At 46.8% G+C, this 12,357-nt stretch overlaps 1 protein-coding gene across 1 annotated transcript in view; it reads right to left on the bottom strand.

Moving 5' to 3' along the window:
• The window catches only part of AGO2 (argonaute 2, RISC catalytic component), a 61,627-nt gene extending 59,926 nt beyond the window's left edge, over positions 1-1,701 (bottom strand). The window contains exon 1 of the mRNA XM_018563609.1: positions 1,606-1,701. Coding sequence (XP_018419111.1) covers positions 1,606-1,627 — 22 coding nt within the window. The 5' untranslated portion in view covers positions 1,628-1,701. The remainder of the gene's footprint in view (positions 1-1,605) is intronic.
• Positions 1,702-12,357: the final 10,656 nt, after the last annotated feature.

The following is a 12,357-nucleotide window of genomic DNA, read 5'->3' as shown; positions in this document are numbered from 1 at the left end:
ATACAAATTAGTAAACTAAACATGAGATTGTAGTCCATCACAGGAGCGAGCTTGGAGCGGTGACTACTTTGATTTGAGGATCTACAGCCGAGTGATACACAAATAAGATAAATTTTTATGTTAATAGTTGAGGTACTTCAATGTATTTTTAAGATGTAACTTTTGAGTTTAGGGTCACTGTAAGCCCAGTAAAGAAATGTATGCAGTGATAATTGCATTGTTTATCCACATTGCTTGGTGGAGAAATGCCCTCTTATACAGGCCGGTCAGTATAAGACCAAATATATTTGTATATGTACCCCCTCTTTACATTGGTGATCAGTCCTCTCTTAGCCTCCCGTTCATATATATGCGATACGACTTTACAGATGCATTGCAGTAGGGCAGCCCATTCATATTAATAGGCCACACTACTGGGGCTAAATCACACGCACGCGCCTTTTAAAAAACCACATCGTACATGGGAAGGCCAAGTGCAATTAAGAAATAACTGCAACCGTGGCTCCCTAACATTGCAACACACAATCTCGTGTGATGCGGGATTGCAAGGATGGGAACCAGAGCTTACTTGTCTAAGAGGGCAATGGTGCATATGGCAATGTCCACAAACTCGATAAGCATGTAAAACACATAAATATTTACAAAGCTACCACATAAAATATGATCAAAATCGGAGAGCGGTGCCAGTTTCTTCTTGTTTTGGCCCATAGCGTTGGGCTACGTAAACCAAAAGGAACCTGGGTCAAGAGGCCCGTAGCACATCCATAGCCATATAAAACTGTGTGCAGTACAGATCTGACCGCTGCGTATTATACACCTGTGTGCATAAGCAATGTATCACTTGGCCTCCCTTTTAGATTGCAAGCTCTCAGGAACAGGGACCAACATGTCTTGCATAGCATGTATCTTGCATAACCGTACTGTGCTTTATTTTGTAAAATGCTATGTAAACTGTTGGTTTCTATATAAACCATTATAATAATAATAATAATGCTCCCTTCTCATGTAGGCCAAAGGCCCTTATGTTCACATGCAGTGGAGAAGGGACCTGGGACCCAGCCAGTCAAAGCTCCCCTAGCAGTTGGCAACGGCAGGGCCCTTAAGGTCAGCTCAAGATGGAACATTGTGCATTTACACACTTTACCATCAACTGAACACACAAACAGCCAGCTTTGACCTTCCCATTAGGTACAATAGATACTTGCAGAGACTGTGCAAAAGTGTTGTGCTTCCAAGGCCATTAACACACAATGTAAACACACAACAGATATCACAAGAACAATGTTGGGATCACTAGCCCAGCAACACCGGCCTGGCCCTCCCCCTCTCCCCAGGACTCCAAGCACTTTCTCCCAGTTGTGCTCACAGGGGACAGCGTGGCCCCTTTAAACAGTGGGGAGCTCCCGGCATGCCCCGCGCGGCTCCCCTTTAGACCAGGCTGGCACGTGACCAAGCTCCTGGCGCGGGATGTCGCGCGCGGCGGCCGTTACGGTGGGGAGAACCTGCGGGGAAAAGTAAAGCCGGCGGCGGGAAGCTCAACCCAACCCCCCCTCGCCTCCCTCCACCGAGGCCTCGAACAACAACGAGAAGCCAACTCACCCGGGCCAGGGCCGGCTCCGGAGTACATGGTGCTGGTTTGGGCGGTCACGAGCTAAGCCGAAGGACACACGCAGACTCGCTATCCCGCGAGGGCGACAATGGCGGCCGAGACTGTTACTGGGTCAACACAGCAACAAACAACCCGTTGTCTCTGGCCGCCATGTTTGATGAGGGCAAGTGTCCCTAAATGGAAACTGACGGCATAGTTGCCTAACAATAATTCACAGTGACTGTTGCTAAGTGATTAAATGTAAAGAAAAGGCATCAAATCAACTCTCTGTATAAAGTTTTGTTATTTTTAAAAAATACCTGTGCTGTATGAAATAAATATGCAATAGTAGCATACGGAAGAGACCCAATCCCAAAAAAAGTTGGGACGCTGTGTAAAATCTTAATAAAAACCGAAGGCAATGATTTGCAAATCTTATAAACCCATATTTTATTCACAATCGAAAACATATCAAATGTTTAATCTGAGAAAATTGACTATTTTAGGGGAAAAAATAAGGACATTTTGTAATTGACGGCAGCGATGCGTCTCAAAAAAAGTTGGGACGCAATAACAAAAAGCTGGTAAAGTGAATGGTACTAACAAGGAAGAGCTGGAAGAACATTTTGCAACTAATTAGGTTGTTTGGCAATAGGTCAGAATCATGATTTGGTATAAAAAGAGCATCTTAGAGAGTCAGAGTGTCCCAGAAGTAACGATGGGCCGAGGTTCACCAATCTGTAAAAAGTGTCTAAAAATAGTCCAACAATGTCAAAATAATGTTCTTCATTGTAAAATTGCAAATACTTTCATTATGTCATCTTCAGCAGTGTTCCCCAACCCCAGGCCATGATGGGTAGCGGTCTGTGGCCTGTTAGAAAATGGGCCGCGGCTGCCGGCAGTCTCCTAGACCAGGGCTGGAAGCCCTGCAAATAGGCCCAAACCGCCTTGGTATGCCTGATGGCAATCCGGGCTGGCTACAATAAAGCAGAGGCGGCCCTCTAATCAGGCATATAGAGATTAGAGAATCGCGTTTGCTGCGCCCCCAGCTGCCAGTGAGACTCTGGACCCCTAGTGAGAGCCGGCACTGGGCACCTGAAAGCCCGCACTGGCCACCTAAGAGCCTGCACTGTCCACCTGAAAACCCGCACTGGCTACCAAAGAGCCCCACTAAACACCCGAGAGCTCACATTGGCCACCCGAGAGCCTAATTGACAACCTGAAAGCCGGTTCTGGCCACCTCAGAGCCCCACTGACCACCTGAGAGCTCCACTGGCCACCAGAGAGCCCCACTGACTACCTGAAAGCCTGCACTGGCCACCTGAAAGCCCCACTGACCACCTGAAGAGCCCACACTAGTCACCTGAGAGCCTGCACTAGCCACCTGAGAGCAGGAAAACAAGCTGAGGGCTACCACTGATTCTGCATTATGGTGAGTTGTATAATTATTTAATTATATATTCCAATGTAATAATAATAGAAATAAAGTGCACAATAAATGTGCTTGAATCATCCCAAAACTGTCCCGTCCCCGATGTGTGGAAAAATGTTCTTCCATGAAACAGGTCCCTGGTGCTAAAAACGTTCCTGGGACCGCTGATCTACAGGACATAATATCAAAAGATTCCCAGAATTTGGAGAAATCTCCGTTCAAGGGACAAGGCCAAAACACAATATTGGATGTCCGCGATCTTCAGGTCCTTAGATGGTACTGCATTAAAAACAGGCATGATTCTGTGATGGACATTACTGCATGGGCTCAGGAACACTCCGAAAATCACTGTCTGTGGACAGAGCTCACCGCGCCATCCAAAAACACAAGTTAAAGCTCTATCATGCAAAGAAGAAGCCATATCTGAACATGATCCAGAAACACTGCCATCTTCTCTGGGCCAAAGCTCATTTAAAATGGTCTGTCACAAAGTGAAATACTGTTCTGTGGTCAGATAAATCATAATTTTACATTCTTTTTGGCAACTATGGGTGCCACGTCCTCCAGACTAAAGAGGAGAAGGACCTTCTGGTTTGTTTCAGCACCCAGTTCAAAAGTCTGTAATTCTGATGGTATGGGGGTGCATTAGTGCGTATGGAATGGGCAGCTTGCACATCTGAAAAGGCGCCCTCAATGCTGAAAGATATACCCAGGTTCTAGAGCAGCATATGCTCCCATCCGGATGACGTCTTTTTCTCGAAAGGCCTTTTATATTGCCTCAGGACAATGCTAAATCACACTAGATGCATGACTTCATGGTAGAAGAGTCCGGGTGCTGAACTGGCCTGCCTGCAGTCCAGACCTTTCACCAATTGAAAATATTTGGCGCATCTTCAAATTAAAAATACGACAAAGAAGACCCGGGACTGTTGAGCAGTTAGAATCCTATATCAGGCAAGAATGGGACAACATTCCTCTCCCAGAACTCCAGCAACTGGTCTCCTCAGTTCCCGGACATTTAGGCCTCATTCACACGAGAATTGTCTGGCATGTACAGTTCCATGCTGTGTGCACGGCCGTTCCAGGCAGCTCCCGGGAAGCACAGGTGCTGAGTGTGATTATACGCAGCGGCCTGTCCTTCTGTATGGGAGTACGCCGCCCTACGCTCACCCGCTCTGCACGTCTGTGTGGGTGCGGGTGTCCGTACTTGAACGCTGACAGGATGTATCCTGTCTGCGTCCGAGCTGAAACACCTGCACCCGTACGGACCTGCACTTGGGGTGAGCGTAATGCGGCGTCTGGCTGTGTAGTCCCATAGAGAAAGACAGGGGCTGCGTACTAATCACACTCAGCACCTGTCCTTCCCGGGAGCTGCCCAATATGGCCGTGCACGGAGCTGTACATGCCGGCTGAATGAGGCCTTACAGAGTGTTGCTCAAAGTAGAAGGGATGCTACATCGTGCTAAACATGGCCATGTCCCAACTTTTTTGAGACGTGTTGCTGCCATCAAATCCAAAGTTACCTTATTTTTTTCTTAAAATGGTCCATTTTCTCAGTTTAAACATTTGATATGTTTTCTTTTTGAAATTCTTTATTTTAATCACAAGCAGCAGAAGTACAACATCTGTAAGAACAATGTAGCCGCTGTATTAAAGTCAAATCGAAGGACAAGTGCAAAACAGACACAGAGCTGCCCTTGGTCTGAACAAAGAATGATACATTAAAGTGACAATAAACCCTCAGATTTTTTAACGTAGAACAATACTGTAATGTGCGCCTTACTGTAATCCATGGTTGTTTCCCTTCTCTTTGCTGCTCTTCCTTTTAAATCTGTATCTGTTCTCATGCTGGGCAGAACTTCTGTTTTGCAGCAGACTGCCTTGTCTCTGGAATGGCTACATGGTGTCTGTGTGTAGGTTCACAACCTGAGCCAGCACTACAGGAAGAGGCACTCAGCTGCAAAGGGAAGTTCTCCCCCAGCATGAGAAGACATGAGGATTTAAAAGGAAGAGCGGCAAAGAGAAGGGAAACTACCATGGATTACAGTAAGGCGCACATTACAGTATTGGTTTATGTTAACAAATCTGAGGGTTTAATGTCACTTTAATCTCAGATGGAAATAAGGCATATTTAACAGAGGTTAACCACTCCTGCTATGTAAGTGGTGGTGGGGAGGGAGTGGGAGGGTTGGGAAGAGACCATTCAACTTCAGGTTAGGACAGGGGAGTGTATACGCAGTTGACGGAGTCTAAGCGCTACACTATGGCACCACTGGAGAATCTGAGGAGATGAGGTATTCGTGCCAATCGAACCATCTTTTATTGAACTTAGCTTCCTGATGGTGTGAGGAGGCTGTCATGCACTCCATCCTCTCGGTTTCCCGTACTTTCCAGATCCACATTGCAATGGTGGGAACAGTAGTAGTTTTCCAAAGCAAGGGGATGCACATTTTAGCAGCATTCAGAAGGTGTATCAACAAGGATCGTTTATACCTGTTTCTTGAAAAGGCAGACAAGTGGAGAAGGATAGCAGCCGGGTCATTCTGGAGATCAGTCCCAGCCAGTGTCTTACATATAGCTTGTACATCTGCCCAGAATTTTCCCAGGCGAGGGCAGGACCAGAAGATGTGTAGCAAGGAGCCCTCCATCTCATTGCAACGCCAGCATTGATTAGAAGTGTGTGGCCAAATCCTATGCAGAATGGAGGGAACCCTATACCAGCGTGTGAGCAGTTTGTAGTTAGCTTCCTGCGTTTTACAAGCAATGGAGGCTTTGTGAGAGAAATATAGGTAGTCCGCCCTTCGTTCCATCGATAGAGATAGCTGCAGGTCTCGTTCCCATTTAAGAAGAAATGGAGACACATACCGTGTTTCCACGAAAATAAGACAGTGTCTTATATTTTTTTTTTCACAAAAAAAGACACTAGGTCTTATTTTCGGGGTAGGTCTTATATTACAGAAATCCCTGATGATAGCACTAGGTCTTATTTTCGGGGTAGGTCTTATATTACAGAAATCCCTGATGATAGCACTAGGTCTTATTTTCGGGGTAGGTCTTATATTACAGAAATCCCTGATGATAGCACTAGGTCTTATTTTCGGGGTAGGTCTTATATTACAGAAATCCCTGATGATAGCACTAGGTCTTATTTTCGGGGTAGGTCTTATATTACAGAAATCCCTGATGATAGCACTAGGTCTTATTTTCGGGGTAGGTCTTATATTACAGAAATCCCTGATGATAGCACTAGGTCTTATTTTCGGGGTAGGTCTTATATTACAGAAATCCCTGATGATAGCACTAGGTCTTATTTTCGGGGTAGGTCTTATATTACAGAAATCCCTGATGATAGCACTAGGTCTTATTTTCGGGGTAGGTCTTAGGGAAACACGGTATGAGTCAGCGGGAGTTATGAGTAGCTTGTAGACCCTGGATAGAGAATTAATAGAGGGAGTTTTCTCAAGACATAATCGGTCGAACAGCGTAAGTGGCGGGAGGAGAGTGGGTCCAGAGACTATACTCACTAGAAAGTGGTGAAGTTGCATCGATCTCTAGGGATCTAGGGGTGGTTCAACAAGCGCGGTTAGTTCATCTCGGGAACACAGACGGCCATTGATCAAAAAAGCGTCCAATCTGCATTTCCCCATGTCCCTCAGTTTCTTGGAGTGGACGTCTCCTCTACTCAGAGGGCAAACAGGATGATTCAAAACTGGAGACATTCTGGATGCCCCCCGACTCTGGCCCAGCAGACCTGTTACTGAGTGGAAAGCCTTCAGTGTCGGACCTATAAGGGGGTGCGCCAACTGGACCCGTATATCAGAGAGGGGCATCCACGGGAGATAGCATAGTGGAGTCTGGGAGAATAGTTGTTCAATGGGTATCCAAGGTTTATATAGGGCGTCTCTACACCAGGACACAATCCTTGCCAGATGGGCCGCCTTATAATAAAGATTGGGATCCGGAAAAGCCATACCACCATGGGTAACAGTAGAGAGTGGTAGGTGAGACGTGGGCGGGAAGGAGACCATAGAAAGCGTAAATATTCCTTTTGAATCGTTTGGAGGAAGGGGGTTGGGACGTGTATGGGAAGTGTTTGGAAAAGATACAAAAATGTTGGGAGTATAGTCATTTTCAAGACTGCATTCTTACCAAACCAGGTATGAAACGAGCGGGTCCACATCTTTAGATCTTTGCTAACCAGCTTGAGCAAGGGCGGGAAGTTGGCAGAGAAAAGGTGATCTAAGCTAGGCGTGATTTTGACCCCCAGATATTGAATATGGTCTGATACCCAGGGGAATGGGCAGTGGGCTGTCATATTGGTTACCCGATGTGGAGGTATGGATACATTGAGCATAGCAGATTTGGGGAAATTGATTTTAAAATTGGAAAGATCTCCATATTGGTAGAGTGTTTTGAGTAGATTTGGGATTGTGGTCTCAGGGGAGGTGACAAAAAACAGTAGGTCGTTGGCAAAAGCCGCAACCATATGAGTGGTACCTCCAACTGCTATACCCTTGATGTCACAGTTTTTACGAATATGACAAAGGAGGGGTCCAAAGTCAGTATGAAGAGTAATGGGGAGAGCGGGCAACCCTGCCGGGTACCATTGGATAAAGAAAAATAGGAGGAGGTAGAACCATTCGCTCTCACCGCCGCGGATGGTGTGGAGTACAATGCTTGTATCCAGATCTACATGAAGGGGCCCAGTCCCACATAGCTCAGTGTAGTCTGCAAAAAGGAGCAATCCACCCGGTCAAAAGCCTTTTCCGCATCTGTGGTCAGTAGGCCCAATTGAATAGAGCGGCTTTTAGCCAGATGAATGGCATTAAGGACCCTAGTAGTATTGTCCTTCGCCTCTCTACCTGGCGTAAAACCCACTTGGTCACTATGAATCAGGGATGGCAGTATTGGGAGCAGTGTAAGAAAAATAATTTTAGTGAACAGCTTCAGATCCAGGTTCAGCAGCGAGATAGGATGATAATTGGAACAAGAAGTCAAGTCCTTTCCGTCCTTGGGAATCACTGTTATGAGGGCCCTTAAAGTGTCTTGTGGGAGTCCTTCTCTGATCGAGTTGAAAGCTTGCGTGAATTTGGGTGCCAAGATTGGGGCAAAGGCCTTGTAATATCTAGCGGTATAGCCATCCGGACCCGGAGCCTTGCCCAGTTTCAGGGCTTTAACTGCGGCTAGGCATTCTGATTCCTGTATGGGTGCGTCTAATCTGTCAGCAACATCAGCTGGGATATGGGGGATCTCTGAGGCTTTCAGGTATTCCAAAATGTGTTCTAGTTTTGCATTCGGTCCTGCTGCGTGAGGGGTCTCACGTAGATTATAGAGGGCCGCATAGAAGTCCCGAAAGGAGGAAGCGATTTCCAACGACTGCACGCTTTTACGGCCATCACTCGTGACAATCTGGGGGATAAAGGATTTAAGTGTCTTGTTTCTGAGCGACCTCGCCAGCAATTTCCCAGGTTTGTTGCCATATTCATAAAAGGCATGTCTTAATTTGGTCAGTCCTGAGGTAACCCGACTATGGGACAAGTCTAGTAATTGCAATCGTAGGGATGTGAGCTTACTTAAAAGGGAGCACGCAAGAGACTCCTTATGCAAAGTCTCTATTTCCCTTATCTGTCTCAGTAAGTCATTTGATTTAGAGACCAAGGCTTTTTTCCGTTCCGAACCCTTCAGGATCAGGAATCCCCGAAGGACACATTTATGCGTTTCCCACACCGTTAGTGGAGAAGCGTCTGGGCTCTCGTTTTCTTGAAAGATTAACTGCAAATGTTTTGTGATGTCATCTAAGACAGGACCCTCTTGTAAAAGTGTTTCATTGAGTCTCCAGGACCAGGATCGAGAGTTGTCGGGGCTCAAGGATAGGTTAAAGGATATCGGGGCGTGGTCTGAAAGGGCCGAGGTCTCAATTGAAGAGGATTTAGCAAGAGGAAGTAGAGCTTGTGAGACCAATAGGAGATCTATTCGGGAGTAGGAGTGTTGTACAGGGGAGTAGAACGAAAAGTCCTTTACAGTGGGGTGGTGAACCCTCCACGCATCAACCAGTCCCATGGAGTGAAGCGTCCGTTTGAGTCTACGCAGGCTCGGATAGGACAGGTGAGTGGTTCCCTTAGATGTATCTAGGATGGGGTCTAGTGCTAAATTGAAATCGCCCCCTACAATCAGGGGCCCCTCTTGGAATTCTCGTAGTGTAGTCATACAGGCATATAGGAATGGAACTTGCCGATGATTAGGAAGGTAGAAGGACGCCAACGTAATCCTACGACCCCACAAGTCACCCTTCAGAAACAGGTATCTGCCATTCTCGTCTTAAAGCTGGGCATGACAGCACCATCTAGCTGTTCGAGAGAACAAAATTGATACTCCCTTCGTCTTGGAGTCTGTGGTGGTGGCGTGGTAGCTCAGTGGGAAACGGGTATTTGAAAATCTGGGTGCTTTAGCAGTTTGGAAATGCGTTTCTTGAATAAAGGCGATATCAGCACAAAGCCTCTTTAGCTCATTAAGTATACCCGCTCGTTTTTCTGGCGAGTTTGGGCCCTTCACATTGAAGGACACCAACTTAAAGTTTTCCATGTTGGTCTATTTAGAGGGGCGCAGTATCGTAGCGCTAGGAGCGGGTCACTGAAGAGGTAATTTTAGAGGTAATCTCTTAACAAGATTCCATATGACCAGAACCCCGAAGTGAATGTCCTCTAGGATGGTCACGGGGAGGGAGGGCAGTAGAAAGGGGGGGAGCAGAAAGAGAGGTGTAGAAAAGAAAAGGATTCACAAAGTCCAAATGGGACCAATAACACACCACTAACTTAAGACCAAAATCTGGTCACTTCTTCACTCCCTGTCTGGGTCTGTCCGGCAGAAGCCGACAGGGATGAAGGAAACCTATGTGGGGGTCGGGTCTAGCTGGTTGATTAGGGCTCTGGAGCCATCTCGGTCTTGCAGGTCGTGATCTCTGGGTAAGGGATGAGGATGGTACGGCCACCAAAAGGTAGTACAGGTGCTGTCCAATCAGGAGCAGAAATTGGTGCAGCGTCCAGAAAAACAAAGAGATCCGGAAGTTGCCTGGGTGCATGCAGTAGCAAGGAGGATGCGTTCTTCAAAATAATTAGGTGAAACGGGTATCCCCAGCGGTATGATGCTCCTGAGGAGCTGATCTTCTTCAGGAGGGGTTTTAGGATCCATCGCATCTGCAGAGTGCGTCTCGATAGATCCGGAAGAATTTCAATGGAAGCGCCATCAAAGTCGAAGGGGCCCGATTCCCACGCTTTACGCAAGATCTGCTCTTTAACAGAATAGAAGTGGACCCTGCATAGGGTATCTCTCGGTATGGAAGCGTCTGCACGTAGTTGGATGCGATGAACATGGTCAAGTTCTATCTCCGCGGTGGGTTCTCTGCCCAGAGTTTGATTCAGAATGGATTTGACTGTATGTTGCAGCTCTGCATTAGAGGTGGCTTCTGGGATACCTCTTAGCTTGATGTTGTTTCGCCTACTTCTGTTCTCCGGGTCATCTTGGTGAAACATCAGGTCCCTCAGACATTGGTCCTGGCCGGCCCTGGCAGACTCCAATTGCGCCACACGGCTTTCAAGAGCATCATGTGCCGCCGCAGTGGTATCAATCCTGTTAGAGAGGGTAGAGATAGAATCCTTCACCTCCCTCAGTTCAGACCGAAGGAGTTGTTGTAATTGAGTGGAAAATTGCAGCCAGTCCTGTCTTGTGGGCAGTGCTGCTAGGAGAGCTGAGGCTTCAGGCTGAGAAGGAGCGGTCCCCGGCCGCAATTCACCTCCGTTTAGTATCCCCCCTCTAACTGCAAAATGCCACTCTGCTAAGTCTGCAATTGGTAAGGATACTCTTCGCACACCTTTCAGCAGTCCCGGCCAATAAATGAAGATGGTGCTTGCAGTAACTCCACGGATGGCACCGTGCAAAATATACAATTGGAAGAATAGGTCACCAGCACTCCAAATAGTTAAAATGAATAAGCTCTGCTTTGATTTTTGTGACACCATTGTCCAATAAAAAGGACTTATTCATTTTAACTATTTGGAGTGCTGGTGACCTATTCTTCCACTCTGCTAAGTCTGTTATCGAGTCCTCCGTTATGACTGGACTCTGGGAGGGTGATGACTGCGGTGTTGAGCAGGACGATGAAGGGCAATGTAGCCGCGGCGCCCATGACGTCACTCGGGGAGCGCGTGGAGGCAGAACGGCCCGGCGCCATACTGTTTTTTCCCGGAGCTGTTTGCGGCTTGAAGAACTTGGGCAGCGGTGGTTTGGCCGGCTGGGCATCTCGGCCCGTCTTCTTGGACATGTTGAGGTGGGTGAGTAGTGGCTGGATCCGGTGAATACGATCGGCTGAAAGTCAGAGGGTAGCGGAGCTCCAGTGAAGCACGTCTTCACTCGGCCATCACCAGGACACGCCTTGATATGTTTTCTATTTTTTATTGTGAATAAAATATGAGTTTATGAGATCTGTAGATCATCCCATTCTAGGGTTACCACCTTTTTTTCAAGCAAAACCCGAACACTCTATCAACGCGCTAACATTTTTTTCTTGGGAGAATGATTCATGGCTTATTCATATGTACATATCACCGTTGAGACTATTTTCAGTGGGTAGCCAGTAGCCCCAATCTTAATTTTGGTTGCATCTGTCTGCCTGACATTTTGCATCTGCGTTTCTGCAGGCATGAAACCTGGACACAGCATTCAAAACCTGGACTGTCCGGGTGAATCCTGGACAGGTGGCAACCCTATCCCATTCTGTTTTTATGGAGAATTTACACAGCGTCCCAACTTTTTTGGAATTGGGGTTGTATGTCCGCTAAATAAGGAAAAAATACATTGAGGGGAATTTATCAAGACTGGAACAGATAGAATCTAAAGCAGTCGCCGATGGCAACCAATCAGCTTCCCTCTTTCATTTTCAAAGCTTAAGTGAACAAACTGAAGAGAGGAGCTGATTGTTTGCAAAGGGTGACTGCTTCAGATTCTGTCTGCTCCAGTTTTGATAAATCTCCCCCGATATTCTTGTAATTTGCTACAAAAAAAGTTTTAACGAGAAACTGACTAGGACATGTGACCATGCACATCCTCTCAGGGGAGGAAAATGCCTTTCCCTGAGATCTCATGAGATTACAGATGAGATTTCCTAGCAATGCTCTGCTGATGTAACCTCCCCAGGATGCAACGCTCGGCCACAGATTACATTACTAATGCACCAAGAGGACCAGGAAGTGGATGAACTCACCCACCTGACCTCAGCAGCCTTCCTGTTTATAGCTCCGGCTTCAGTTTAAAAAGTTAAAGCGCCTGTATCGGCATTTAGTAT

The sequence above is a fragment of the Nanorana parkeri genome, unplaced genomic scaffold, assembly GCF_000935625.1.
Source record: "Nanorana parkeri isolate BGI_ZX_2015 unplaced genomic scaffold, ASM93562v1 scaffold680, whole genome shotgun sequence".
In the NCBI taxonomy this organism is placed as follows: Eukaryota; Metazoa; Chordata; class Amphibia; order Anura; family Dicroglossidae; genus Nanorana; species Nanorana parkeri.
The sequence above is the reverse complement of the archived record's forward strand: the minus strand, read 5'-3'. Positions and strand labels throughout refer to the sequence as shown.